This window comes from Juglans regia, chromosome 5, assembly GCF_001411555.2.
Source record: "Juglans regia cultivar Chandler chromosome 5, Walnut 2.0, whole genome shotgun sequence".
Classification (NCBI taxonomy): Eukaryota; Viridiplantae; Streptophyta; class Magnoliopsida; order Fagales; family Juglandaceae; genus Juglans; species Juglans regia.
The window spans coordinates 8,107,306-8,119,512 of NC_049905.1; the positions used below are offsets into that span (position 1 = coordinate 8,107,306).

The 12,207-nt window shown below is 34.2% G+C and overlaps 2 protein-coding genes across 2 annotated transcripts; both read left to right on the top strand.

The window, feature by feature from the left end:
- Positions 1–1,326: 1,326 nt before the first annotated feature.
- LOC109002609 (uncharacterized mitochondrial protein AtMg00820-like) lies at positions 1,327–1,758 on the top strand. Its single transcript, XM_018980436.1, has one exon. It carries the CDS (start codon positions 1,327–1,329, stop codon positions 1,756–1,758), a length of 432 nt encoding a protein of 143 aa, XP_018835981.1.
- A 4,273-nt stretch (positions 1,759–6,031) lies between these two features.
- On the top strand, positions 6,032–7,022 carry LOC109002648. The gene is made up of 2 exons (XM_035690363.1): positions 6,032–6,639; positions 6,751–7,022. Exons 1-2 carry the CDS (start codon positions 6,058–6,060, stop codon positions 6,823–6,825), a joined length of 657 nt encoding a protein of 218 aa, XP_035546256.1. The 5' UTR covers positions 6,032–6,057; the 3' UTR covers positions 6,826–7,022.
- The last annotated feature ends 5,185 nt before the right edge of the window (positions 7,023–12,207 follow it).

The window sequence follows — 12,207 nt, forward strand, 5'->3', positions numbered from 1 at the left end:
ATTGCTATTTTGAATTTCACGTCAAGTTCTTCTCTGTGAAGGACATAGCGGAAGCCCCTCCTCACAGGTCCAATACGTGATGGCCTTTATGTGTTTCCTTCTCCCTCCATGACTCCATCACTTTCTATCCTCTCTCCGTCAGCTCATATTGGCGAACGTACTACCACAACTCAATGTCATTTTCAGTTGGGCCATCCTCATCACTCTGTCGTCTCCACCATCTTGCGCACCAACCATTTGAAGATCTTTTTCAACACTTCTAAATACAATTGTCTCGATTGCCCACTTGCTAAAAGCCACCAACTACCGTTTGTGTCTCTATGGGCCTCTTCCACCAGGCCTTTAGAGCTTGTTTGAGCAGATGTTTAGGGCCCTGCCCCGTTTGTTTCTAGATTAGGCTACAAGTACTATGTATCGTTTATTGATCAATTCACCTGGTTTTATCCATTAAAATTAAAGTCTGATGTTCTTCATTTTTTCTCAATTTTTTTACCTTATGTCGAACGACTTTTCAATACAAGCTTGTTGCACCTCAAACTGATTGGGTGGGGAATTTAAATCTCTCACACCCAAATTCATCATCAATTTTCCTGCCACATACCCATCGACAAAATGAACTTGTGGAAATGAAACATTGGCATATTGTAGAGACTGGGCTTGCTCTTATGGCCCATGCATCTCTTCCTGCTCATTTTTGGGCTGAGGCTTTTGAGACCGCTACTTATCTAATTAATCTCTTACCATCCCCCACTCTTCAAAATAAATCTCCATTCTTTCAAGTTTATCATCGTCACCCTGATAATCATTTTTTAAAAGTGTTTGGTTGCAAATGTTTTCCAAATTTATGCCCTTATAATAAGCATAAAATTAACTTCCGTTCTGTTCCATGTCTTTTCATTGGTTACAGTTCTATACATAAAGGCTATCACTGTTTGGACCTCACTGCTCAACATTTGTATATATTTCGGGACGTTTGATTTCATGAAGATGACTTTCCCTACTCTAACTCACAGCCCATCACAACTTATTCTCCTCTCGTTTCTTCAAACCTGTCCACCAATAACTCCTCACAGGCCTTTTTACCTCTACTATCCCAATCAATTCTTGGCCCAGGCCCAGACCTGCAACTTACATCTCCTTCAGTTTCATCGCCTACCTTCCCCGAAATCCCTAATTCCACTGCCTCTCTTCTCCTTCCTAAATTACAATCTCTAATCTCAACCATCAACTTCTTCACATCAAAATCCTACTCCACCCATTCTCACTCAACCACGTTCCCCCATTATTACTCGATCCCATACTCAGTCCTCTTGTCTTATTGTTCCTATGGACGACACCATCCCATATCCTTCTCGAACTTGTCTCACTACCACTGTACACACTTCCGAAAATCCAACCAGTTGTGCAGCAGCTTTAAAACACTCAGAGTGGCAAGATGCCTTGCAACAGGAGTTTCGTGTCCTTCTCCAAAATCATGCCTGGAGTTTGGTTCCGCCCCATCCCTCTACTAATATACTTGGTTGTAGGTGGGTGTACCGTACAAAACTGCGGGCTGATGGTTCCATTGAGAGGAGAAAGGTGAGACTTGTAGCCAAAGGCTACAACCAACAGTCTGGTGTAGACTTCCAGGAGACCTTCAGTCCTGTGGTCAAGGCTCCTACCATTCGGCTTATTGTTTCTATTGCGGTTGCCCGTGGCTGGCCTCCTAGACAGATTGACAATCAGAACGCCTTTCTTCATGGAACACTCCATGATTAGGTATTCATGCAACAACCCCAAAGTTTGATAGATTCTTTGCACCCTAACTATGTTTGTAAATTGCAAAAGGCAATTTATGGCCTCAAGTAGGCCCCTAGGGCATGGTTTGCCCAGTTGAGTACTTGGTTATTGTCCTACGGTTTTAAGGCTTCTCACACTGATGGATCATTATTCATCCTTAGTCATGGTGATTCTCCCATGTATCTCCTCGTTTATGTTGATGATTTTATAATCATTGCTTCTAGTGCCTCTGCCATTGATAAATTCATTCATGACTTAAGTGAATCATTCCCTGTTAAAGATTTGGGTAGTCTGTCCTACTTTCTAGGTCTGGAAATTATTAGGTTGAGTGATAGTCTACTGCTCTCTCAATGAAAATATATCAAGGACCTGTTATCTCGAGCTAACATGCTGCAAGCCAAGTCTATCATATCTCCCATGGCATCATCTTTGAAACTATCTAAATTTGACTCACCCAATTTTTATTATTCTACACTGTTTCGTAGTTTGGTTGGCGGATTGCAGTATTTATCAGTTACTAGGCTTGGCATCTCATTTACGGTAAACAAGGTGTGTCAATTCATGCATGCACCCAAATTACCTCATTGGATTGCAGTAAAGAGAATACTGCGTTACTTGAAAGGTACTATAAGTCATGGTCTATTTTTCTCCTCTCAATCCTCATTCAAACTTCAAGCCTATTCGGATGCGGACTGGGCTGGCTGCCTAGATAATAGAAGATCAACGGGTGGCCTTTGTGTCTATTTGGGCAAGCATTTAATTTCTTGGAGTTCCAAGAAGCAGCATACTGTTGCAAGATCAAGCACTATTGCAGAATACAAGGTTGTAGCTTCCTCTACAGCAGAGTTAATCTAGCTTCAGATACTCATTTCAGAACTTGGACTACCTTTAAATCAAGCTCTCACAATCTGGTGTGAGAATATTGGAGCAACTTACTTGGCTGCCAATCTAGTCTATAACTTTAGAACAAAGCATATGGATATTGACTTCCATTTTGTTAGAGATAGAGTTGCGGCAAAAACATTAAATATTTCCTTCATCAGTTCAAAGGATCAGATTGCAGACATATTTACAAAGCTACTTGTAGCTAAAAGATTTTTTCAACTAAGAACGAGTCTCAATGTCGAAGACATTCCCTTGGACTCGAGGGGGCGTATTAACATAGAGAGTATTGACACCTCACCAAAGGTCACTACAGAAGAAACCTTAGCGAAACCGTAGACTTTTCTTTAATCATTCTCTCAAGTTGTATAATTGTTTTATTCTTCCAGATTCTTGTACAAACTATGTATAAATATCCCTTGACATGCAATACAATACATCTTGGAATTCAGAGGTAAAATGTGACTATGATAGGGAGAACCATTCTACAATTTTTTCACAACTTTATGTTAAAATATTATTATTTTTAAAATACATATATAGAAAAAATTCAAATAATTTTAATATATATTTATATTCTAATGCATAGTTGTGGAAAAACTTATTATTTTTAATACATATTCAAGGCTCAAGCAATCTGAGAAGTAGATTGCTCTCATGATTGTCTTTATGACGGCTAACTGATGAAATATTTGACATTATTTTTCAATTAGGATTTAATTTTATAATTTTCTATTATTTTGGATGAATAATACTACTCTTACCATTGATTTTTACTAATAATTTTTACCGCTTTACTTTTTATATATATTTTTTATTATTTTTATTAAATGATTAAGTAAGTTCTTTTTAATAATATTATGATTTTTTTTTATTTTTTTAAAAGTATTTAAATGTATTAAAAAATACATAAAATAAAAATAAAAATTACAAAACCATTAACGGTAGCTCCCAGCGGTAGCTGGGAGCGATGGCTCTAGTGCCACTGATTTTGGATTGTCTATTGAGATCTATTATTTTGACCATTAAAAAAAATGACTTGTTGCTTATTATTAAAAGAGTAATGCTACATACAAGTTTCAAATAGATAAATTTCATATAAATTTTTTGTAAAATAATGGATCTCACTAATGAATAATAATTTTTTTACACTTTTTTAAGATGGGATCTATTTTTTAATAAGGACTTGTATAAAGATTGTTTATTTAAAACTTATACAAATCATTTCTCTTGTTAAAAATTTAAAAGTACAAGAATTTTGCTGATATATATAAGAAGAAGGGGAAAAAAGGATTAGGATTTCTGCTTTTGCGTAGGAGAAATGATAACTGCCAGTCTGCTTCCACGTGAGTAATTGGTCAGAGATTTTTAGGTGGAAAATGCTGGTCCTCCCACCGGAAGTTATGGGGTATTTTTTTTTCTTTTTTTATTAAATATTTTTAATAATATTATAATATTTTTATTTTTTAAAAAATATATAAAAATGTTAAAAAATACATATTAAAAAAAAATAGAAAACATCTAGCGGGAGCTCTAACAATGAGAGTAGCACCACTTTTTTAGGTTGAGTTTGGACTGTAAGATAATTTGAGATATTTTATAAATAGATATAAAAATAAAAATAATTAATAATTAATAATAGAGTATTCACCATAACCGTCTCTTCCATATTTGCTGCGTAGTGTTTACTACTTGACGGTGACATCCCACCTAAGAATTAGCCTAATTGTCCAAGCAAATATACCCTTGAGATGTAATAAATATAATTATGAAATAAAAAATTTTAGGCATAATTTTTTTCTATAAATTTAATTCATAAAATGATGTTATAAAGTTACATTAGTTTATTAATTTACTTTTATACAATCGTTTTGTGTATGTAATATTTTTCATTCACATAGTATGATTTCAGTTGAAATTAGTTGTGAAAGCATTTGTAACAATACAAATAAAACTCAAGCCATATATGAGACTGTACTCTTAAAAGATTAATCAATGTTACAATTGATTTAAAAGATTAATCAATGTTACAATTGCAATTCGCTGAAATCATAAAATATAAAAACTTCTAGTTCTCAAGTAATTTGGAATTATATTCACCACTTTGTGTATGCAATTAATTCTGTGGTACTCTAAGGTTTTTTCTTTTTCATTTTACTTTTGAGCAATTTCATGCTTAGTAGTTGTAAAACGTATACGTTTATTGAAGATGTGCAAACTTTAATTTGCTTAGATGAAGAACTTAATTTAAGATGACAATTTACCTAAAGTCATAATTCATCCTTAGTGCTCTTTACTTACTATATACCGAATTAAAGTTCTTTTCTAAGATTGTATCTAAATCCTTACAGATTTGGCAAACTTTTATGCTTTGCTTAATTGGATGCCAATAATTATTCTTTCTTAGAAAAATTCCCATTCCTTCCTCATTCCGCAATTTTCTTACTACCCCTGAAAAATTATAACTTTATTTTTTTGAGTTATTTTTAATTGACTCTTCATGATATTTAACTAATTATTATTCTCAACAGGTCTACTAGTAATTAAGGTTAGCCAAGTTTTTCTCGGGGAGATATATTTTAGAATGAAAAATTTTGCTCATCATCTTCACATTACACATAATTTTTTTGAGAAATGATAGTTGCAATCGTGAGTACTGTGAAAGCGTCGCGCAATCACTTTAAAAAAAGTGAATAAATACAGGGATTTTTTGAGAAATGAATCTTGGGGGACACGAAAGTTTTTTATTTTATTTTCTTTCAGAAATTTAAGTGGTAAAATAAATTTTGCTGTAGTTTTTTGAAAGGATAACCAAGGCTGGGAGAGTAATGTTTAGATAATGTAATGAGGATTTATTTTTAAAATATTTTTTAAAATATTATTTAAATATAAAATATTTTTAAATTTTAAAAGTGTAATGAAGAACAGTACTACTTTTGATCTTATCTTAAGACATTGTTTGGTTTTACAGATAGTCTCAATCTATTTTATCTCATCCTGTTTCATCTAATTTCATTTCAATATTTAAATACCATTAAAAATTAAATACATTTCAATTTTGAATTTTGAATTTTTTTTTATAATTATTACAATTTTTACAAACCTCACATGCATTTTAATATTAATTGCGAGAAATATTTTATTTTTTATTTAAATATGTAAGCCGCACATGAAAAAATATACATATATAAAATGAGTTGAAATAAGTTTTATCGTCCGTATAATATTTTAGAAAATATTTAAATAAATAATAAAATACATAAGAAACAACTTTACAACTTTTATGTATAAAATTCTCTAGTAAATTCTGACAACACTTGATCCGTACTCTCCCTCTCTCATTTTTCCTCAATATATAGAGTCCATGGCTCCCATCAATTTGATGCAGAAACAAAGATGGCCACAAATCCCAGCAGCAGCGAGACGACAGTTAGCTTGAAGCTCCTCGTAGACAAAAGCTCAAACAAGGTGGTGTTTGCAGAGGCCGGAAAGGAATTCGTGGACTTCCTCTTCGGACTTCTACAGGTTCCTCTCGGTTCCATCATCGGACTTCTTCGGGATAATGACTTGGTAGCTGGGTCAGGGTCCCTGGTCAGAGTCCATGAGAGTATCCAAAACCTTGACCCCTCCTATCTTCTTCCAAACCAAACCAAGGATTCTCTCTTGAACCCTAAACCAGCATTGCAATCTTCAACTCTTACCCCTCCATTGCTGCAAAGTTTCGTTTCATCTGATCAAGAGAACAGGGCTAGCTTTTCGCCGGCCTCTTCTCATCATGCCCATGTACTTGGATATACTACTTCGCAACCTCCAGTCCTTGAGAAAGGGTATGTTAGAGGTGTGGTGACATACATGGTGATGGATGATTTGACGGTGAAACCCATGTCGACCATTTCTTGCATTACCCTTCTCAACACTTTAAACATCAAAGACATAGGTTCTGTCCAGGAGAAGAAGGTCGAGATTGACATTAAGAAGGTTAGATCTTGTTCTTTCTTTCTTTTCCGAGAAGAAAAAGTGTTTTTTTTTTTTTTTAATATGTTTTCTACTGTCATATTTGATTTTGAGTTTGTGCTGCATGCATTCTAGAGCCTGGAGCTGATAAAGGTTTCACTCGACTCCACCACAGTCCTGACAGATGTTTTCCTTGGGCACATGGAGTAATCTTTCAAGCCAATTCGAAGAAACATGACTATTTAGTATGCATGGGTATGTCATATGTGTGTAAAAGTATTTTGCAAGGGAAATTCTTCAACCATTTAAATGGTTTTGGGAAGAAAAAGAAGAATTTCTGGGCTGTGTTTATGTAACTAGATCTGTGTTTTAGTAAAGATCAGAGCTATGTATTTCCTTTGATTCTCCTTATGATTAATCATTCTGGTAATTCTTTTTCGTTTCTTCTATCTTCGAAAATAATTCTTTAAAAATATTAGGATGATTGAAGTTCACTTAAACGGTCAAGAAATTGCATATTCTAAGTACTTTTTATTCAACTTCTCACTCCGGCCGTATCAAAGAACGAAACACCAATGAGAAGAGTGATGTTAGATTTACATGCACAAACTAATTAATAAATAAAATAATTTTATGAATTGACTTCGTTAGATTTACTTTATAATAAAAATAATTTTACAATTTAAAAAATCACATCAAGTCACATAAAATTATTTTTTTCTAATAACTGAATTAAATGGTCATTTTCTTACCAATTATTTTCATCTTTCTTGGTAAAAACAATTTACAATTTAAAACGGATGGAAATTACGTCTTTTGTCAACATTAAATTCATATATATATATATATATATGTGTGTGTGTGTGTGTGTGTGTACCAACGAAAGGAAAATAATAATTTGAAACAAAATAATAAAAACTAATTCAAAAGCGCCCATGCAATGAAAAATAATTTAGTTGACACAAAGAGAAGAAAACCTCATGATTTAAATTTGATTACGTACGTAAAATGTGATCACATGTTCTCACTATATTACGTAAACGTTAAATCCAAGCATTTCAAATTTATAATTACCAAGAACTGAATTTAGTTTAAGATGACAATTTACCTAAAGTCATAATTCATCCTTAGTGCTGTTTTACTTAGTATATACCGAATTAAGGTTATTTTCTAAGATCGTATCTAAATGCTTACGGATTTGGCAAACTTTTATGCCTTGCTTAATTGAATGCCAATGATTATTCTTTCTTAGAAAAATTCTCATTCCTTCCTCATTCAGCAATTTTCTTACTACCCCTGAAAATTATAACTTTATTTTTTTGAGTTATTTTTAATTGACTCTTCATGATATTAACTAATTATAATTCTCAACAGGTCTACTAGTAATTAAGGTTAGTCAAGTTTTTCTCAGAGAGATATATTTTAGAATGAAAAATTTTGCTCATGATTCTCATATGGCATATATATATTTATATATATATATATATATTTTTCTTATCAAATATGTAGTGTATAAATGAAAAGTAGAATAATTCAATTAGTTTAGAATGAATAAGACCAAAAAAATTAAAAAACAAAATTAGAAATAAGTATGGTGTGTGGTGTGTGGTGATGATGAGTAGCACAACTCTTTCAGAATTGAAAAATGATACTATGTCGCTTAAGTTTGCCTCATCAATTTGAATGCTCAGGTATTTTAGTTGGGGAATCACCTTTCCCGGTGATCCACTTTCGTTGGAAAAACCAATAAAATCGCCGCATATAACCTTTCCCAATGATTTATAAATCGCTGGACGTTCGCCGGTATTAAAACTCCACTTTCGACGATCTACTCTAACAGAAGCAAAAAATCGCCAGGAGATCTATTTTCTTTACCGGCAAAAAAAATTCGTCACTAATAGTACATTTTATCGCCGCAATTGCAAGATACGATTCAGTTGTTAATCGTTGGGAAAAATTAATTCCAGCGATTTAATACTATCGCTAAAAGAGGAAAAATCGTCAGAAAGATTCTTTTCCAGCGATTTTTTTAAATTGCCCCATTTGATTAAATGGTTTTGAAATAACACTTGCGGCGATAAAAATGCGCCGATATAGATCAATACTAGCGATTTAAAAATCGTTGCAATTGATTAAACGGTTTTGAAATAACAATTGTAGTGATAAAATTGCGCTGATATAGATCAATACCAGTGAGTTAAAAATCGCTGCAATTGAGTTATTGGTTTTGTGAACTCAGTTGCAACGAATATAATATCACTAGTAATTATAGTCGTCACGAAAAATAAAATAAATCGTCGCTAATGCTGCAATCTATTCCAACGACTTAATTAAATCGCTGGAAATATTTGTCTCAATGCAAATTATCTTGCAACAAGCAGTACGAATATTTGCTCAATTTTCATAAATATTTATCAAAATCTTATAGCCTGTATTAGACCAAGAAGCCTGTCTTTATAACTCAAACTCACCAGTTACAAGATAAACAAAAAAAAGGTGGTGAACTAAACTAATCAATACAATCGGTAGAAAAAAATAATAGTGCCGCTCATTGCGCGATAGCCGCTGGTTCTGGTAACCATTGCCACACTTTCACTTGACCGGCTCCATCACCAGTAAAAAACACGCCAACCGGACCCATCTGAATTGCACGAACCTCTTGTTTAGCAAAAATCTTACCCCTCTCCAAAAATCTAACCAACACAGACCAAAAGAAAACAAATAGATAAAAGTGGGTTCTTGAAAACAAGAATAGACTCCCAAAAGAAATTCAAATTAAAAATTAAAAGAAGTCAATCAAGAAAATACTAACGACGGAAAATCATAGAGGTGGACAGAGTTATCGTTGGAAGAGCATAGCAAGATGGGCTTGGCTTCTGAATCATGCATCCCAAAGAGGGTAAGCAGGCCCTGCAAGAGCCAAAGTAACAGTAATAGTTTAAAGTAGTTCGGATTTAACTACCCCAACCTTCAAAAAAAGGCAAAATAGAATTTTTTTTCATAAAAAAAACAAAAGCAGAAAAAGACATACCAAATGCAATCACTGTAGTTTCCAATCAATCCTCTAGAAGTACTCCACCAGAAGGATGAGATGTACAAACACTATAAGAAATAAGATTTTTTGCGGCGATTATATGTCTGTTGGAAATAAACTCGCCACATAAAGCCTTTTTTTGTGGCGATTTTTCAATCGTCGAAGTCTTTTTACATATAATTTTGAAATTAGCCTTTTTGCGACGATTTTTGTACTTTTTGCTACGGACGTATTCGCTGCAAATGCTAACTTGATTTTTTGCAGCGATTTTTCAGTTTTTGCTACGAAAAAATTTGCCAGAATGTTAAAAAAATTGTTACGACAATTTTTTAATCGTTGCAATTGCGAAAGTGGCATTTTGCAACGATTTTTCCTTTCAAAATCGCTGGAAAGAGCTATTTCTAGCGACTTTTTTATTGCCGCAAAAAATACGAGTTTGGAAAACGGTGATGGAGAAATTAACTTTTACTTTTTGCGGCGACGTTTATATCTATTGTGGCGAATTTGTCCGCTACAATAATTTTTTTCCCTGTAGCGCCATTTACTTTCCGTTGATTGCACAAATCGACACAATAGATAATTGTTGAGGCGAACTTTATCGTATTAGCGGCGATATGAACTTGCCACAACAAACTAATAAAATTAAAACCCCCACTCATTTTCCACTCATTTCCCTCCCATCCGTCTCCCCCCTCTCCCGTCTTCTTCGTTTTCTCCTTAGGGTTTTCTTGAGAAGCCCTTACCCAGTCGTGAGCTGCCAGGAACCACCCCTGCATGACCGAGGCACGGCTTAGCCACTAATCTTCCCTCTCCGTGCGACGATCTCTCTCTCTCTCTCTCTCTCTCTCTCTCTCTCTCTCTCTCTCTCTCTCTCTCTCTCTCTCTCTCTCTCTCTCTCTCTCTCTCTCTCTCTGTATTCAGCGTCGTTATTGTGCCCTCCCAACGCCACCACGAGCCGTCGTCGCTATCTCCTTCACCCACAACCACTGCACCCAGTGGAGAATCCCGTTATCCTCCTCCAAACAGCCCCTGCCACCATCTACAAAGCCCCTCCCTACCGTGACAACACTAAAATCCACCCCATCGTGAGCTTCCCAACCACCAATTGAGACCATCACGGTCCTTTGCTCCTCAGCCCAGCACCACCGCCCATGGTTAGCCTCCACCAGGGTCCCTCTGCCATTTTCCACTACCTTGGACAGCCACAGGGTACATCACAGGAACGGCTAAACCACCGGACAGTAGCAACACAACATTTTCAGCTCCAAATCATGGTATAATTTCTATCTCTATATCTTGATAATTATTATGCTTATGAAGCTTAAATGATATTGTGAAAGGTGTTCTGTCGATTATTGTTTATTGTGAATGTGCTCTGTGTTGTGAACTGTGAATGTGAAGTGATGAGATTAATGTGAAGTTTGTGATGTGGTTGTGTTTTGTGAAGTAATGAGATGGTTGTGTAGTTTGTGAAGTGTGTTATGCTAGGTAGGCAACTTTTTTTACAGTTTTCTGTAGAATAGTGCTACCCAATTAGTTTTCTTAAGCCAAATAATTTTATTTTTTTTATTTTTGATAAGTTTAAACTCATATACATATATATTTAAGCCAGATAATTATTATGCACCCAAGGACTAATTTATCAATGATATACAGAAGAAAACACAAATCTAGTGAAGATTTGTGGGCAGAGAGCCAGAATGAATATATGGGTCATGCTATTGCACTCTCTCTGTTAGAAGAAAGTCAAAAGGAACTATGTTTCGATGTAGTTTTTTTACCTGCATTTTACTTTTCTTTCTCTAACCTTTTCGTTTGTTTGCTTTAAGGATACTGATGAGAGTTATCAGCAGAATAATCTCGGTATGCTACTTTCTAAACCTTTTAGAAAGTATCTTATTTTGTCATATTTCCTAATTTTTCTGAATCCAGGCACATATCAACTTTGATATTTGACTAATGAGAACAATTTAAAATGGATTAAGTCATGCGATTTTGACATAAAAATGTATACTTTCCTTGAGAATGGAATTTAGTATTTTACAATGACATCGATGCTGTGTAACCTGTATCTCTGAAGTGACATAGTTTGGCCGTAGTAATTATCTGGCATTTCTATGGTCGCCTCATTCAACCTTGTTTTATTGGAACTTAGCTAGTTTTGAACACTTAAAAGTTAAAATTACTAAGAAAATTGAAGCACGTAGATGATGACTAAAAAACATACATATATATAAATTCATCAAATCTGTGTCCATGTTGGAAGTTAGGTTGCTTCTATGTTACCATCTGATGTTGGTTGAACAACTATGCTTGTGCATGGTAATAGTGGTGATAATTGGTAATACTTGTAAAGAATGAATGTAAATGATATAAATGCATAACTTAGTTTTACTTGTATGCATATCAAAAGTATTTTTTCAGCTAAGAAATTATCTGTTTTTGTCTCAAAACCTTAGGTGGTACATTTGTAGAGAGACGACACCGTGTATCTAGACAGGCATTTTGTACATTATATTTTTTATTTATTCTATTTTGTGCATTTTTTTAGTAGGTGG